Source organism: Amphiprion ocellaris, chromosome 10 (assembly GCF_022539595.1).
Source record: "Amphiprion ocellaris isolate individual 3 ecotype Okinawa chromosome 10, ASM2253959v1, whole genome shotgun sequence".
NCBI classification, from domain to species: Eukaryota; Metazoa; Chordata; class Actinopteri; family Pomacentridae; genus Amphiprion; species Amphiprion ocellaris.
This window is the reverse complement of record NC_072775.1, coordinates 34,140,047-34,159,125: the sequence shown is the minus strand read 5'-3', so window position 1 is coordinate 34,159,125 and position 19,079 is coordinate 34,140,047. Positions and strand designations below refer to the sequence as shown.

Here is a 19,079-nt window from a genome sequence, read left to right as displayed (position 1 = left end):
TGGCAGCACAGAGAACAGTCTGTGGCTGGGGTGAGTGGCCTTTAACCTGCAGCGTTTGTTGTAAATGTCCTGCAGGTTGGGGAGGGTGGTTCTGATGGTTCTCAGCCCAGCAGACCTCCCTCCTCAGGGCACAGAAGTCCTGCTGGGTGCTGCTGTCCATCCAGGTGGTGATGCTCCCAGACAGAATGCTCTCAGTGGTGCAGCTGTAGAAGTTCCTGAACACCTTTAGAGGAGCTTAAAGTCCCTCAGGCATCTGAGGTGGTAGAGATGCTGTGGAGCTTTCTTCAGCAGGGTGTGGATGTGACAGGACCACGTCAGGTCCTGTGTGATGTTAACACCCAGGTACTAGAAGCTCTCCACTCTCTCCACCTCTGTCCCACTGATCCTGAGTGGATGCTATGTCCTCTGCTGCTTCTCGCTGCAGTCCACCTTCAGCTCCTTGGTCTTGCTGATGTTCAGGAGGAGGCTGTTGTCTCTGCAGCAGTCCTCCAGGTGGGTGATCTCCATCAGATAGTCCTCCTCGTTGGAGATCATATTCATAGATATACTGACATGCATTATAATCAAAGCACTGAGCTGTTCTCACTTATTCAGTGATGATTTATCTGCAGAGTGATCAGATGATTCCGTCATTAAAACTATTTATTATCATGCAGCCAAACTGTGACTAACACAAAAGCACGTGATCTCGCTTTTCTCTACAGGTTGACGTCTGTTATAAAACTGAAGCAATCCTCTTCCTGGAACATTAAAAAAACATTCAAACACTGTGGCAGCTTTCAAAAATGGAACACAGATAAAATGATTTAGTCTCAAACGTGAACAAACAGTTATTATTTTTTAAAATTTTCTAACAAACAAACAAACAGAAAAATCTGTCAGTGATGACAAAATACAGAAACAAGTGAAGGAAGTGATTTTATTGTTGGGGTTGAAAATTCATCACACATGCAAACAGCGATGTTGAAGCCGTGTATCATCAATATTTTATTAGCAAACCAGAGAGAAGTTAACAAAAGAGAATTAACTGAAGAAACTGAACAATTGTGTTTCTGTACAGGTCCAAATATACTACAATATATACTATAATACAACTGGATTACAATTCATGTCATTAGTACAGCAGTCACAAAGAAAAAACTTCAAGTGTGTTACAGCAGTGTCGTCGGATCTGAACAAACTTTTCTTCCTTCTGATTCGTCCAACCAACCAGTTTCCTCTCAGACTGACTGACTGATGATTAGGTTCAGTTAATATGACAATGCTACGCTAACATTCCCTCTTTTTCCTCAAACAAAGTGCTAAGTCTTACATTTGTTCACCTCAACGGCAAAATAAACCTCAGAGCTGAAAGATACGACTGGGATTCACAGTTTGAAAGTGAGATTTTTGCCCAAACCAGAAAACAAAACATCTTGAGATTTTAAGGTCAAAATGAAGATTTCAGTTAAAATAAAAGGCAGTTTAAGGTAAAACAAGGTAAAAATCTAAATGTAAAGCAATTTGTTTGTATAAAAGTCACAATTTTTAAGGCCTAATGATGATGAGTTCGTCCAACAAGATCATTTGTCGTCATTTCAAGAGCAACATGGAAATGTGAAGAAACAATTTGTTGGCAACAAAAAGTGTAAACTGACTTTCATCTTTGTCATTTTAAAGCAAGGGTTTGACCCTTTGGGGAACACGTTTTCTTATTTAGACAGAAAGACTGAAGCATTCCCAGGTCTGGCTCAACCATGTGGTGGTTTCACACTTCAGATTAAAGAACTTAGATACAACATGTACATCAGTGAGCCCTACAGCTGCTGATAGTAAGATCTACTGAGCCAGTTTCCAGTCTGAATGCTAAGCTAAGCTAACCAGCTGCTCATATTTACCATACAGACCTGGGAGCGACATCAATCTGACTAACTGAGCAGAAGAAAGCAGCAAGAAAGAAGCATTTATTCTAAAACAATATGATGAGAAAAAACACAGAGCAGGCTGGAAACAACTGCAGATTTCATTACAAGCATCTAATGACAACTTGAGAAACATTCAAATATTATCCAGTAGATTTCTGCTAAACTCAGAAGCACCATGAGATGGTTCGACCCTGTGGTCAGCTTTCTGAAAAGCAGGATTTTTAGGTTTTGTGACTCAGTACCAGGACGAAACTTTTCACATACTTTTGGCCCCACCATGTGGTTTGTAGCTGCAGGATAAAACATCTCTGAGGATGTTTCTTAAAACACACATAGGTTTCATTTAAAGATCTGTTGCTTATCTGCATTTACTCCCATGTTGCTCTGATAAAAAACAGCAGCTTTTATGATTCATACTGAATGGATATATACACTACCGTTGAAAAGCTTGGGGTCACTGAAAAATGTCCTTATTTGAAAGAAAAGCAGTTTTTTTCCAGTGAAGATCACATTAAATGAATGATAAATCCAGTGTAGACATTGTTAATGTGGTAAATGACTATTCTAGCTGGAAACAGCTGATTTTTAATGGAATATCTCCATAGAGGTACAGAAGAACATTTCCAGCAACCATCACTCCTGTGTTCTAATGCTACATTGTGTTAGCTAATGGTGCTGAAAGGCTCATTGATGATTAGAAAACCCTTGTGCAGTTATGTTAGCACATGGATAAAAGTGGGAGTTTTCATGGAAAACATGGAATTCTCTGGGTGACCCCGAACTTTTTAACGGCAGTGTACATCAACAATAGACATAAAAACCCTAAAAACTGTGATTAGATGCTTCTAAAGACATCTTGTTGCTTGTATTTTGTTTCCACAGCTGCAGAAAAGCAAACGTCAAGCAGAGACTCTATAAATCAACACAAAGGTAGGATTCTCATGTGTAGTATTTTTATATTCTGATTTGGAAGTTCAGTAAAATTTTTGCATAGGATCAAAGCACAAAGGCCTGTGGAGGAGTTTTCTTAACCAAGCATCAGATCAACATGGTGCTTTTAAATTGGAGTGAAATTTTTAACCTGGTTTATCTTTGGCCACGTTCTGCATTTTAAAGTGGGGAGATTTGAAGCAGCTGTTGAGCCCAAAGGATGACAGCAAAAGGACATTGTGTCGTTTACGCAGCAAAAAGAAAACCTCATAAACAGGTTTTTTTTTTTTCCATACACACTTTAAGCCCCATCCAGATGGGATGATGATGGTGACGATGGAAAAAACAGGAGGAATAAAACATTAAAAAGAAAGGGTGTGATTTACATTCAGGTGGAAGCAGTGAGGTCACTGGATAAACAAGGTGAGTTTAGTTGTATCGACTATTAGTGAGGAGGTGACAGATTACTAACATCTGTTATATTTTAAAACATCCCAATCTCTAAAGACAAAAAATCCCATTTGAATGGGGCTTTTCAGTTGTTTCTATTGGTCACCTGTAACTGCATTACAACAACAATGGGGGGAAAAAACACAAACAAATGATGGGTTGTTGATCACTTAAACTCTCTGCACGTTGATATTTTTTTCTTTGAGAAACCAACCTTTTTAGATGACTAACACACACGTTTTGTCTAGATTCAAAGCACCTCCTGACTGGTACTGACTTGTGACTTGCTCAGAAATTCACTGTTAACACTTTGTCCACACGGGGGAGCTGTTTCCTGACTCTGCCCTGAACACCTGCAGCACCAACCTGCAACACCGACACGCTTCTTTTCCTGCAGCCCGAACACGAGATGGCAAGAAGTTCTGTTGAGTAGCAAGGGAGAAGTTTATCTTTTCTGAATCACGGATCTGTCAGAGCGATCAAGGCGTGTTGTGTTATTAATTGTGTCATTAACTGTGCCGCAGAAGAGAGGTGGAGCGTGATTAACATAATTATGCATAACTTCAAGCTATAGTGCAACATAAACGGGTAAATTCTATAAAAATGTAGCCCCCTACAGGTGCCACAAATGGGAAAACTAGCTACAGAGACCAAAAGAGTTTTTGTAGCAGGCTGTAAACACATTTATTTCTGCTGTAAAGTTGGATATTTTATCATGGATGTGTATGGCGTTTGACTCGCTTTTGGAGCCTCAGGTGGACATTCACGGAACTGCACTTTTTGGCACTTCATTTTTCAGCCCGGCAGGTTGCTGCTTGGCTTGGCATCAGGACTGTTTAGATGGTGTGCTCCACCTGGTCAGCATACTGCAGGTGTACGCTGCTGTGGTAAAGGTGCATTTACAGCCTCACGACTCAGTACATTCTCATTCAAATGGTATGAAAAGCTCAGAGGCGACACGACGGTTGTTTTTCTCAGTACGTCTTAAGATCATTGTCTTGTTTTTTTGACTGAAAGATCACTTTGGTGGCAAAAGCTTCAGCTCCTAAAATGCTTTGACTGTGTTTCCGTAGCTACTACCAACACTGGACGAAGCCTGAGGAGTGAAGCCTTCTTAGAAGTGCTTAAACCCTCTCAACCCAAAGCAGCTCTAGGTGTTTTTGCAACCATCTCATGTTCCTCACTGTGAGCTACTTTTACGCTGCAATATAAAGTTCTGCAGCTCTTTGGAAACAACACAACTATGATGAGAAGCAAAGACAACTCAGGAATGTTTTTTTTTAACCTAGAACCAATGTGTAGAACTTTTTAAGTGCCCTTACCCTAACCCTCACCAACACTGGATACTAAAATAGTGGCTTTACAAACTATAGATTTTTAAGTACTTATAGTTTCATTTTGCTTCCACTTGTGTCCTCTGTGTTCTGTGCAAATACAGCCTGCAGTTCGGCCGAAGACTTTAAATTTTATCATGTTACTGAGTCAGTTTTGGCTTCTCAACTGTGATGACAAGCGCAGAATTTATGTATTTTTTCCTCCACAGGATCTGGTACGCTTTATTTTTGGCAAATTTTGAAATGTGACTACAGTGTAAATTCTATGATTTTAAACTTTGCTGATGGAACTGTACCTCACCAAATATCTAATCAAACACTGTTGGAAGGTTGAAAACCTAATGATTATTTCTTTCGAATTTCTGGCTTTGACAAATAGTATAATTTTTGCAGTTTATTAAGATAACGTGCCTTTTGACCCTGCTGGCGGGATTTGGGGTGGAGAGGGTCAGGCAGTAAAAAAAACTTCTATACAGAAGTTTAAAATGTAATGTTTAAAAACCTAATTCATAAACCCTAAAACACAGCTGTAAAAGAGAAAAAAAGCAGATGGAGACTCTTTAATTTTTAATCCTCAGATTTCATTTGCTACCTCTCAGTGGTGCAGGTTGGTCTGAAGCGTCACATCAATGACACTGTTTTCACCTGGAACATTAAACTTGAAGTGGTGACTGTTAGAGGGGCAGAATATTAAATCTCAGGCCAAGAAGGAGTCAGACAGTCAAGCAAACACAGATCCAGAGTTCTCCCTGCGCTCCTCAGACTACCAGACGGTGGAAAAGCAGATTTCGGTGATGAAGGCGTTGATGCGTACAGAGGCCAGTGCACTCTTCAGAGTGTGCACTTTGATGGAAGCATGGTTGCAGGACGCTACGCTGCCGGCAGCCAGCAGCTCTCACCTGGTGGCGGATTAAGACTCAGAGGATTCTTCTATCTACAGGAATGCGTCTCACACGGGAATCCGACCGGTTCGTCCTCCCCGGACGTCGGTGCTTGTTTATAGCGAGAGGATTACACATCTGCAGGTGGGAATCACAGAGCTAAAGCAATCCTGTCACCGAACAGGCGACCGCGATATACTGCAAGACAGTCGTTTACAAAACATCACCAACCCAAGAGAAAAACTTATTCTAATGAGGCAAAATAATTTGCTTTAAAAGCCAGAACCAATCATTTACTGTTTTGATTATTAACAGAGTTGCATCCACAGCTGAGGTGAGGGTGTGTAGCAAAGTGCGTACAGTGTAAACACACACACACAGCCACAGCTTCAGTATTGATCTGTGACTATTGATGATTTATTGCAGACGGTGTGTTGCAGTATATCGCCTTACTGATTATTGTCCCACCTGGAGTCTGCAGCGGAGAGGACGGTCGACCTGCTCTTTAGTCATGCAGTAAAGACAACGCAACACGATGAAGACCAAAGCTTTGAGATCCGACCTGAGGCGATATGACCCACAGATGGCGGCCAGGCGGGGAGAGGGCGGGGCGGTGCTGGGGCTCAGGACTGATCAGGAGTGATCCATGGGTTCGGTGGCGTTGCTCTGCCCGGCATCCTGGCTATCCATCTCCTCCGGCTCCTCCGCCTTCTCGTCTGGTTTGCCGGCCGCCGTCACACCCGCTGCAGCTACAGGTTCGGCTGTAGACGCTGGCTGGATCGTGGCCTTCTTAGTCCCACCTGTCCGGTCGTGGCTGGCCCCGCCCCCTGCGGCGGCGGTGTTCTGTTGCTCTCTCAGGTGGCGCTCCATGGAGGCCTGGATGGACGAAACCATCTCCTGCAGCTTCCTCCGCTGCTGCTCCATCAGGCTGGGGTCCAGGCCGCGACCGTCCTTCATGGTGACGAAACCCGGAGCCATGCGGACCAGCTCCCTGGTGGCATCCTCTGGGATGTCCGACAGATCAGGGGGTCCTCGGGAAACGCTGGCGCTCAGGTCCACGCCGCTGCTGTGCTGGCGTGTGATAGGCCGGTGCTCGGGAGGGGAGGAGCCTCCGGCGCTGCCCAGAGAGTGGCCTTTACCCTGGAAGGCGGTGACGCTCTGTAGCTGCTCCTTCTTGCGGACGACGCCACCGCTACCCAACCGCAGGACGCCGTGAGAGGGACTCCCCTCTCTGCTGCCCCTGGAAGCCGCCTCCGAGCGGAGCTGCACCAGCGCCTCCTTCACCAGCTCTTCCACGTCTGGGCCGACCGGGAAGTGACCAGCAGCGTCCACACAGAGCTCCAGACGCTCCTCTGCTGCGTTGTAAACGAAAGTTTTCCCCGCCAGGTGAGGCAGCGTGCAGTGCTTCCCATCCATCAGGCCTGGAAGAGAAGATGATCACAGACTGTTCAGGACACCATCACACAGATTCATTAGCATCATCGCTGTAGCTGCTCTCACTGTCTAGTACCAGGGGGATGAGATGTGTCAAATACAGTGAAAAAGGTTTGGGATGACAGTAAGAAATATAAACTCAACCTGCAGCAGCCTTTTGTAAGATATTAATCCTCACAGTTTTCATTAGTATTTATGATTATAAATTATACTCTGCTTGCTTTGGCAGCAGAAACAGTCGGTCACTATGTTTACTTTTTATGTGCATCATGTATTTGTCCAAGAAAGCAAAAAAACACACTTTTTACTAAAGACAGACTATATAATAACTCTCACTTTTTTTCTAACTTTATTATCTCGATTTTTATCTGGGGTTTCTAGACTTTAATATTATGTGATCACAGTAAACATATTCCTTTCTGTTTTTGTCATTACAATCAAATTTCACTAATGACGTTGCGTATAATCAACAGCTCTTACACCTAAGATGAACATGGCCATAGATGAAGGCAAACACAGTTAGCAGAACTGGCTTTTTTCAGGATGGCTGATGGAAACCCAGCAAAGCCAAACTAAACTAAGGTCCAGGTTACAGTAAAATGAACAGTGACGCTCCTGGTCAGCGGTCAGGTTTCCATCCTGTCCTTACAGAGTATTAATGATACAACAGGCTGCTTCATTAAGAGTTTTTACAGGCTCTGTAGAGAGAATCCTCAGTGTTCAGGTGAGAAACAGACACCTAGAGGCTACTTAGCTTCAGTCATCTCTAATTAGCTTTACTCTGCTGTCACAACAGTGTTTTTCCTGTCTGAAGTCTTTGTCACACATTTTAAAGGAAGACGAGACTCCATTTGATTCTTGACTAATTAAAGGACCAAAATATAAGGAATGGATCTGACTAATAAGTTCTTATTCCCCTGCTGTACAAAAACTATCAAAACACATTGGTAAGCCAATCAGGGCTACAACTAACGATTGGTTTCATTGTTGTAGCTGTTTGGCCTCTAAAATGTCAGAAAAAGGTGAAAAATGTCAATCAGTATTTCCTAAATAGCTTTTTTGGCCACAGTCCAAAGGTATTCCGTTCACTGTCATAAAGAACAAAAGAAACTACATTCACATTTAAGAAGCGGCAATCAAAAAAAATTTACCTTTTGTTCTTCAAAAATGACTGAAAGCATTTATCTAGTCTGTAACAGCTCCAAACATAAATAACAGCGATAACTTTCTCCATTCACTGTGGGAATCTGGATGTCACATTTATTTACTGATCGGAAATCCAGTTTTGGACACACGATCAATATTTGTTAGTTGTTGTTTTTGTTCTTCATGAGATTTGCTGCCTCGCTGTGGACTCATTCTTTACTGCAGTATAAAGTCCTGCACCTCTATGGAAACAGAACAACCATGAAAAAGGAGAGAACTCTGAAATGTCTCCTGTGCTTTACGACACATTTAGAATGCCATAAATCATAAAAAAGAAAAAAATAAATTTGATTATTTTACAAAAATTAAAAAACCTTGAATCAACATGTACAGATGTGACAAATACATCTGAAAATCTGATTATTTTTTCTATTTTTACGGTTCCTAGCTGATATATGGAGTCATTTTGGAGACTTTTTAAAGATAACATACTTTTCAAACATGCTAGTTGGTGTTGGGGTTCAGAGAGTTAGGTTTACATATGTTTTAGGTTTACAGAAGAAAGATGAGTGTGATATAAATTAGTTAGTAAAGCATGTTGAGCCTGAAGCCAGGTATGTCACAAACGTGGCTTTCTTTTAACCTGCTAGATCACTATGATGCTGCACAGCTGCACAGGAAATGCAGGAAATGTAATAATCTGTTGTATGTTGCTGCCCAGCCTGTTTTACACTGATAACACTGCAGGTATTAGAACACAGATTAGAAAAACAGAGAATATTCAATCAATACCAATAATTATGACCCTGATCTGGCAAAAAGCTAAAGTGATTTACACATTTCCTGCATTATGGGACAGTGTCCGACCTAAATGTTGGTGTTTAAACGGATGTAGTTTAAAGTTGCAGAGCTCTAATATGCAGCTCTAAGTTGGAAATAAGCAGCTGCATGGAGAGTTACTGAGTGGGATAATAAATAACTTACTGCATCAACAGTTTTCAATCAGCATTCCTCTCTGGCCTGATTTACAATAATAGTGTAGCATTTTACCACAATATTTTTCCTGTTTAATGCAAGAATGCATGAATTGAATCTAGTCAACAATGAAAGTCTCGATACCCGACATCTCTGATTGGTGTTTCAGGTTTTGTAGAGCCGCCGAACACAAAGAAATCCCGGCTATGTCGGACCTGCTTTGTAGGTTCCCCCCTCCCCACGTAACACGAGGCGACGCATGCTGATTTATTCCAAAAGTCCTGATGAAAACGACTCACCCATGTCTTTCTTGACGATGTTGTAGAAGACACCACCCTGCTGGAATAAGTGCGGCAGCTTCTTTGCGTACGACCAAACGTCTTCACCTGGAAAAAGACAAACATTGTACAGGTTAAAAAGGAAGTAATGTTGCTTATTTTGATTACGTGTTTTTACTGAGTGATTTTATCCGTTTTGTTGACTGTCTATGTGAAATGAGACATTTTTTTGGATAAATTATTACACGATTTAAATACTTGTGTGCGTGAACATCGTGGTGTTACTGTTAAAAGTGTGCTGTGTGATGCAGAAGATTAGATTCCAACAGGTTTACCAGTGAAGTATAAATGCATCTACCGATTTAAAACACCACAACAATAAAATGCGTCTGCGTTGGAGTGACATGATGTAGCTTTTATAACACCTTACCACTGTGTAAAAGCAGCACACATCTTGATCACAGAAAAAGCAGAAACTGATTGTTGGAGCATAAAAAAAATCAATCAAAGCATCAGCAGCCTGCAGGGAGGTTAAATATCTAATATAATTACTAAAGTCAAGGACAAGTTCTTGTTTTTGTGGTTTGACGAGAGCATCACTGGATATCTGGTGATGCTTTGACTTGAGTGATCAGACTGGCAAACAAAATTAAAATGTGGTTAAATAAACCCCCAACTTCAGGGTGAAACATACATACAGGTCATACTCCTGTGTCCTCTTCTACTCCTTGTTTTTCCCCTGGAAATCAGTGGTTTATATGAGCGATTCTAACCCTTATTACCCCTAAAACCTACTGGCAGCTTTGAAAAGCATGTCAGCTGTTAAAAAGAAAATCACCAAAATTATAATATTCATCAACCAGAAACTGTAGAAACAGAAGAATCTTTCCGATAGGCCTCAAGATAATTATGCGTGAAAATTTTACAGAATCTAACCTCAACATTGTGATCCTTAATCAAAATCTAAATATTCTATATGCTTTATTGGAAAAAATACAGCTAAATATAAAGCATTTACAACAGATTCTGTGAATATAAAAAAAAAAAAATCTGTACTCCTCTGTGCAGCTGGGAAACAACGATTGAGTCAACTGTGACCAAAAGGTGAACTGCAGGCAGTGTAGGAGCAAGTTTTTGGAAGATACATTCAGCAGTGAAACATCTTTCTGGGATGGATGTGCAGAGTTGGTAAAGGCTGTAAAAACATAAATGGTTCAATATCTATAGTAAGTCAAAGTCGTGCTGTTTCCACAGACATGCAGGAGTTCATATTGGAGTGAAGAATGAGCCACAGTGAGGAAGCAAATCTCATGAAAAGACCAAAAACAACAATGAATTGTGCAGGACTCTCCCAGAGGGTTAATTTAAAGTGCTTAAAATATCATATTAGCATTAGAACAACATCACAACTGCACTCAGTAATGGGATGAGCACATTTTTGCTTTTACTTGCATGACTGTGCATTTTATTTAGCTTTGTTTTTCTCCACATATTGAAAAATTCCGGTTAAGGTCAGGGTAAGTTCAACGCAGGTATTACACATTTAAAATGCTCAGTGACACATCTATTGACAGTCAGCTGTGTGGACACTCTGTGCAGACGCTGGCTGATGAGCGGATGTTTTGTTTTTCCTGGACAGTAGGATTATTGAATGCGAGCCCTGAGCTAACGGGAAGTGCAGCGTCAGGCCTGCCGAGCGTTCAGAGTGCAGATGAAACCTTCCTGAATATCGACAGACGCTGTGTGTCACGCTGCCTGTTGGCCGGCTCATCTGTTTATCTGAATGCTGCCGCAGCCTTTGACCCTGTTGGCAGGTGAGACGGGGTGGGACGGAGATGGCCGAGTCAGCACAATTACAACACACACACACACACACACAAACACACACACACACACACACACACACACACACACACACACACACACACACACACACACACACACACACACACACACACACACACACACACACACACACACACACACACACACACACACACACACACACACACACACACACACACACACACACACACACACACACACACACACACACACACACACACACACACACACACACACACACACACACACTCTTTCTGGTAGCGTTCGTGGCAGTTGATCCATAACCCTTTGGATCCTGAAGTCCACTGGCAGGTTTGAAAGACAACAAAAAAAAAAAACAAAGAACAAAAACCACAAAAAATGACATCAGCTATCTATTCGATTCAGGAATGAACTAAATCTAAGCTTGAAATTGTGGTATTTCAGTGGAAAATTCGCAGAAAATAACCTCAGATGCCGAAAAACAACAAAAAACTGTGCTGCACCGTAGCAAAACGGAGACGTCATAACTGGCTAAACTCTGAAAATATCAGAGTTTTCAAGTGAACTGCAGGCAGTGTTTCCACAGAGCAGAGAACAGATGAGAGAACAGGAGGGAAATTAAACCTACTGGATCAATGCCAGAAGTGCAGCATGGCTCAAAAACAATGAACAGAGGATCAAGTTGTAGGAAGATACATCTTTCTAGAAGTGACATGCAGAGTAGTGGAAAAAAGTCAAGGTTTGTCAAGGTTGTAAAACTGTACCCTGATAAATATCAATAGCATGTGAAGCCATTTTTTCCAGTATTGGTAACATACACAGAGCGCACAAATTCAACTCTCATTTGGTAATTTTTTGTCATGAATTATGGCATTCTAACAGAGTCAAAGTGCACAATAGACATGTTGAGTTCTCTCTACTTCTAGCCATGGTTATGCTGTTTCAATAAAGGTGCTGGACTTTATGTTGCAGTGAAAAATGAGACCACAGTAAAAATGTAACACCCAGAAAACTGCATGAGGTTCAGAGGGTTAAACAATGCGAAGAGCAGCATGAGTGCATGCAAAGTGAGAAGAAAGATACACAAGGAGGGAAACAGATTCAATCCAGGTGGGCAAACTCAGGTCAAGACACTCTGAGAGACCTGAAAATGTTTCAATCATTTAAATCTCTGACTCAACTGCTAAAACAATACCTAAGACCTAAATATTACACCTAAACAACACAATTTTAACTTGTATATTAATACAGAATAGCAGAACATCCGAACGTTACATTGATATTGACTAACTAACTGCCTTCAAGACATTAATCTGAACAAAATGTTCAGATTAACTGAAGATGTTTCCTTGATAAATTCTCCTTCATGTAAGATACTTGTTATTTTGATCATCAATAAATCAAAATGACAACATCTGAACTTGTTTACCATATATTGACATACATTTTCATCTGCATAATTTTTTAACAGCTTGAAATTTTTAGTAAATACAACAATATTAAATAAGTAAATATATATAACGTCGTATAGAGCTGGAATCTTTTTTTCAGCCAGAACTCAACTGTGGGTGTCTCAAATAAGAAGTTTCCTACAGCCACAATTTCAAAACAGTTTGATATTCATAATATTTTTTTTAAATCACTCAGGCAAACTTTGAACTGAATCCAAACTGAAGTCAGATTTGACAAATATTAACAACCTGATTAGTTGTAGGAAGATTAAATCAATATCTGAAGAGCAGATCTGTTTGATAACTGTCAGTTATTCAAGAAACAATACCAAATATTATTTAAAGCGTTACCTTTTCAAATTTTGCTTTTTTGTTCCATAGTAACTGCACAGGTCATTTTGAGTACATTCGCTTCAATTCTTTCACTAATTAGCTGGAAAACAATAAACAGAACGATCAATAACGAGAGTGATCGTTAGTAACAGACTAAGTCCGGGTGGTAAAGTGACTTCCCTCTCGTTACCTGATCTCTGCATTAACGTCTGCTCTCAGTGTTTTTCTAACAGAAGTTGTATTGGAGGAGGCGGGAGACCTCGGGGGAGGCGGCCTACATGTCAAACTCATGTATTCTTACCCATCAAAGTTGCTAGGAGACAGAGGGAGGACATCTCAAGGTCGATGCTGTCCTGGAGTTCCCGGCTGCTCATCCTGCTGGACGTCACGGCGTCTTCGCTCTTCACCGAGTGCAGGCCGGAGTGTGAGCTGGATGCTCGGGGTATGGAGGCCGCTGGGTTCTTGTCCTCAGGGCCCCTCAGTATCTCCACCGTCACCCTGTCGCCATGCTGCAACGCCACCGGCTCGTTCTCCTCGCCGTCCTTCGGGGGGATCAGTTCTTTGGGTGGGAAGCCATATCGGATGCACTGCTGCGCCGGCAGCACACCAAACTGGTTTGTGATGCTCCTCTGCAGCTCTGAGAAGGTGGTGTGGGCCTGCAGGGTCAGCATGGCCTGCCTGCCGTCACTGGTGGTCACACGGATCTTCTTCTCCTTACTCGATGAAGACGGGGAGGACGATTTGGTGGGCGTGGCTGGAGCTGAGGAGGAGGAGGTTTCTGGAGACCCACCGGGGGAAGATGTCCGGCCGTGGCCCTTCTGCTCCTGTTTCAGTTTGTCAGTCCGTCGCTTCTGAGTGACGAAGGCCTGCTCGCTGATGCTCTGCTGGATGCTGCGCTCCGCCCGGCTCATCGTCAGCTCCTCTTTGTGAAGCGTCTTTGCTTTCTGACCTGTCAGGATGATCTTAGTAGGAGGCTGGGGATCTGCCACCTGCGGAGTCTCTGTGGTGTCGGTGAGACGCTGCACGTGAGCCCCGTCAATGGACACTGGATTGTATTCATCCGGGTTCTTCTTAGCGGTGTGATGCAAGATGGTGTTCACCACTTTCTGCACCAGAATCTCACTGCCAAACTCCCCTGGGAAGTGCTTGGTGACCAGCTTCATAGCCACATCGTACACATTGCTGTTCAGTGCCGGCTCAGTCTCATACTGGAACCAGTACACTGTCTCACGCACCACCCGGCCCCCCCACTCCAGCGTGATGGGGAAGGCCTCGGGCAGGTTGTCATACTCCTTCCCTTCCCAATAATGCTTGAAGCCACACCCACACTTCCCGCCCTGAGAGCGGGTGTTTGTTCTGTCCCCATCCAGGTAAACCACCGACCCGTTCCCTCGTATGTGGCGGACTGACGTGCCGTGACACCAGTTGCAGGTGTTGAGGGAACTCAGTTTGTAATCTGGGACCAGGACGTCTCTCTGGGTGTCATACGAGCAGACCACATTGTTGAGGGGGAAGCTGTAGTTCTTGTCTGGCCGCAGTTGGCCGTGTGTGGATTTGGCTAAGTTGTAGAGCTTTCCACCAGGAACCAGCCACTCTGGAGGGACGTGGAGCTCAGAGAGAGCACCACAGATCAGGCAGCGGTGCAGCCGGTTCTCCATCACTGACTTCTTGGCTGCCTCTGTCACCTCCTCGGGCTGGATGCCGATCACACCGGTCCGTCTGTAGACGTACTGATGTACGTCTGCCACCAGTGACGGGTGGATGCTGTGTTTCTCCATGAAAACCTCTTCCATGGCGTTGACCAGCCTCATCAGATACTTATCCTGCAAGCTACGGTCGCCACCAATCACGCAACTCCCATCTGACTCTAGCTTGATGTACTTCCTGATGAGCTCCTGAGGGACGCCCCATGCCTTTGGCAGCAATCGAGCAGGCAGGTTGGGCAGCACCGTATTCTTGATTCCTACCAAGGGGATGTAGTGGTTCCTGCCGGAGCTGCTCCAGGCGATGCAGATGGGTTTGTTTAGCTTCCCATCTTTCCCCCTGCACTGCTCCTCAGCCACCAGCCCGGGCAGGAAGGTGGCCGAATAGTCTCCGGAACTCCTCATCCCACTCAGGGAGTCCAGCAGGATTATGGGTCTGTGGAGGACGTTGGCTAAACCAAATATGTGGATGTTGCGCAGTCCAAGCGGCACGCCTTCAGGTGGGATGAACAGGGGGTCGCACTCATTGATGATATCCTCCCACTCTGCAGAATCAATAAAGTCCTGAAAGAGGGCCTTGTAGCGGTCCAGGTTCTGCTTGAAGTTCTGTTTCAGGTTCTCTCTCAGGGCGTGCCAGAACAGTTCTCTGCCCACCAGGGCTCGGGACACGGCGTGGACCAAGCAGTGCCCGTCTCCATCTACGTGGACTGGAATGAGACACTCTCTGTTGCCATTGGCCTTCTTGACCTCCTCCAGAGTGTCATGCAGGTAAATGAGGCTCCCTGACCGGTCCTTGCCGTAGCCCATGGTGGACACATGGTCCGGCTCTATCAGAAAGGCTCTGTCCCCCAGCAGTGAGCAGTCAAACATCTCACCCTGGTTCATTTCTCTGAGCAGCTTGGCTTTGCCGGTTTGTTTGTCCATGCCGTACCTGGTGAGCACCGGGGACAGAAGCTTGCAGTGGTAGTTAGAAAGCCCCATTACCTTCACCAGCTCTGTCCCTTTCTTGGGGGCCCCGGTGACGCCGAGCAGGGCGTTCCTGAGCAGATTGTGAAGCACCACATCTGGATCGGTCACCTCCTCGACATTCAGCAGGTTCTTCTGCTCGTGCCGCTGACCACACTCCGTGCACTCGATGCTAATGGAGCCGTGAGCGGGGAAGAAAAGCCTCGCCTGACATTTCGGGTCTGGGCAGGTACCCGACAAAATACGCTTGTCTTTTTTCTTTGAGCTCTGCAGCAGCGACATCTCGGCCGAAAAAAAGCTGAAATTGTCCGTCAGCTTCACAAAACCATGATAGTCACACTCCGGCGGGGATGTCAGACGAGCCTCGACGCCGCTAACGAGAGTTTATTTGCCAGAATAACACAAGAACAACACGGAAGCGGCTGTTTTTTTTCCTTTAGCTACTGACCGCTGCTAAACGTGACTACGTAATGACGTCGGATTGTGGGATTTGTAGTTTTTCTTTGCGAAAACGCCTGAACATTTATACACCACGTTCAAAATGACAGCATTTTCTCTTTTCCTTTCAAGAAAATTATCAAACAATGACAGCAATAATATCATGTCGAGTAGCTTTATATGGCGAAGGGGTTAAAATTAGCAACCTCAAAGTTAGGCAGACTACATTTACCAGCATGCAACGCGGCGCAGCGACGTTTTGTTGTGTAAGGAAGTCAGTTCAGCAGAATCATGGCAGATGGGGCTCATCAGAAGGATTTTTCGCGATTTATGTCATAGGTTTTATTCAATAAATCTTTTAAAAGTTATTTCATCACTCCGGCGGCTTTTACAGTTTTGTAGTGAACTGTGGTTTGTAGGTTTTGGGCCATAAAACGAGCCGAGTTTGGCTTCAACGGTGCTGACAACAGGAGTTTATTGGTTAGCTTAGCTGTTAGCCCGTTGGATCATCATCACTGATTGATAGAATAAATCGTCGCATTTAAATGAGCTAACAGTCAGTGGTGGAAACGCAGACTGTTTATGGCTGAAACCAGCGAAAATTGGGTTTGTAACATTCAGGGAAACATACTGTCGCCGAACTCCATTCACTTCTGTGTGAATTTTCTGTTTTCTTTCTTACCGATCAGTCCAGACGACTCAAAGAACTAAACTGATGGTTTTAAATGGATTTTGAGTGACTTTTGATCACTACGGCTTAAATTTGATCCCCCAAATTGCACCTATTATCAGCATGATTTTAGGGTTAATGTGGTGAAAGCAGCCTGCTGCTGCCACCTGGTGAGATTCTGTGCAGGTGACTGAAGAAGTAACGAGCTCATGGTGGTTTGGATCTGTGCTCTCATCTTGTCCTCCATAAACAATAGACTGTATCAGAAACTTATATACAATCTATGCTATAAACATTGTTTGTTTTGTTTTACAGTTAATTGGACATTTGAACTTAAAATGACAAATATTTGAGCAGAATCTGGTTTGTGGTGATGTGTTTGAACGATTTCAAATCAAAATTGCAATTTGAAATTATGTAATTAGGAAATCACATAGGCTGATATTAGCATATGTGCTGTAAAGTGTGTCTGTCCTGGGGTTTAAACAGTTCTCATAGTGGTGTGCAAAGTCCTATTTGTGTCACAATGGACACATTTGATGGTGTCTGACATCGTTTTAAATCTTTTACACAGCAAACGTTGAACTGAAGGTTCTTTTTTTTTTTTTTTTTTTTTAAATCTAATTTACCGCATGCCGGTGGCAGAAATACAGATGCATAAAATAACTCCATCCAAAGCAACCGGTGTAAACCTCCATCCAACTCTGTTCTAAAGCAAATACAGTAGATCTCACAAGTCTGTGTTTTAGTAATCCCAGCAGTTTATTAGTATTTATAATATTATTTGGAAAAGTAGCAGTAATAGGAGTATACAATGTTAGTTTTAATAATACTAGTTGTATTAGCGAATTATTACTGCAGATTGTGGGACTGAAGTTACATCCAGTAGGTACTGTTTTTATGGCACAACATTTTTTTTAAAACTATTTTCACTAACTTGGACAATAACCAGAGACTGTGAAATTTGGAGCATCAAACTCTTTATTTTTGGCTTTCTGGTGAATTTTTATGCCCGACTTTGCCCATTTTCTGCTTCAATTTATGGTGGAAACGTCTTTATTTATGTATTGAGTTGCCAACATTCAGGCCTCAGGTGATAATTCCAAATATAATGGAACATAAAGCAGTCAGGCTCTCAGGCATCCAGTGTAGCATTTTTTTCTCCGGTTATATCAGTGTTTATAGTAGTAATTGGAAAAACTATAGTAAAAGGCGGCTGCAGACAATGTTGACAGTAATCTTTGTTCTTAGTCTGGTTTTTAATTTGTTTTCTGTATTTATCAAATATTATTTCTAGTTTGAGTTTTTGTCAGTTGTTTTCATTTATTTGCTTATGCAGTTATACATTTTCATACATTTTAGTCGTCTTTAATCACTTTGTTATTGTGTTATTTTTGCTGTACTAAGTTACATTTATCTATGAGAGTGTTTCTTCAGTCCCTGTTTTGATCTAGTGATTCATTTATAACATAATTGTTAAGGTGGATTGGGTGGGTATTTGTATTTTTTAAATTCCTTTTGTTCTGTAAACCACTTACAGTCTGTTTGTATGAAAACTGTTACACAAATACAGTCTGACTGAATCATAATGTATTTATAAGCTATTACTGAAGGCTGTGGCCATTAGTGGCTAATTCAAGTATTTTAGAAAGCAGATAACATTTGGAGATAGCATTATGATGAATATATGCTGGTTGGAGCAACAGTATGTGCAGCTGAAGCATCTGTCAGATCAGTTAATGTGTATTTAAACAGCCACAAGAACCTGGATTCAAAGAACTGACGTCATCCCACAACCACATGCAGATAAAACAAATGTTGAGACTAAATGAGGTGAAGAGTCACTGAGAAAGTTCTCACAGATCTGAACGTGTTCCTCACAAGCTGTGCTTCTGATTCCAGGAGTTACTGGTTTGTTTAGATGCAGTGGAGTGAAGCAGCAGCAGCGACTGCTGTGTGCTGGTTTGTCCAGCAGATGTCACTGTGGTCCAATACAATGAAATGTGAGACTGTTGTTATGTGTTTCCAGTTTAATTTTTTCCCATAGTGTTAACAGAAACGGGCTTAAGACTGACATAATCAGTACACAGTATGAGTACACACAGACAAGTAAAACTGCATTATGTCCAAATTCTCTATTAATAATAGGGATAATAACAACTTAATTTTACAGCACAGTCTATACAGCATGTTCAACTCAAAGACTTAAAACCACACAATAAAAATAATAACAATAGGAATAGTAGTAATAATAATAACACACCAATAAAAGAGGTAAAATGACAGAAAAACACTGTCTGAGAAAATACTTCATCCCCATTAAAAATAAATAAATGAAAAAATTTGTCATTTGTTTTTG

The 19,079-nt window shown here is 42.5% G+C and overlaps 1 protein-coding gene across 1 annotated transcript; it reads right to left on the bottom strand.

Moving 5' to 3' along the window:
- Positions 1-905: 905 nt before the first annotated feature.
- On the bottom strand, positions 906-16,059 carry vcpip1 (valosin containing protein (p97)/p47 complex interacting protein 1). The gene is made up of 3 exons (XM_023270304.3): positions 13,245-16,059; positions 9,354-9,440; positions 906-6,920 (listed from the first exon to the last, which is right to left on the bottom strand). Exons 1-3 carry the CDS (start codon positions 15,892-15,894, stop codon positions 6,133-6,135), a joined length of 3,525 nt encoding a protein of 1,174 aa, XP_023126072.2. The 5' UTR covers positions 15,895-16,059; the 3' UTR covers positions 906-6,132.
- Positions 16,060-19,079: the final 3,020 nt, after the last annotated feature.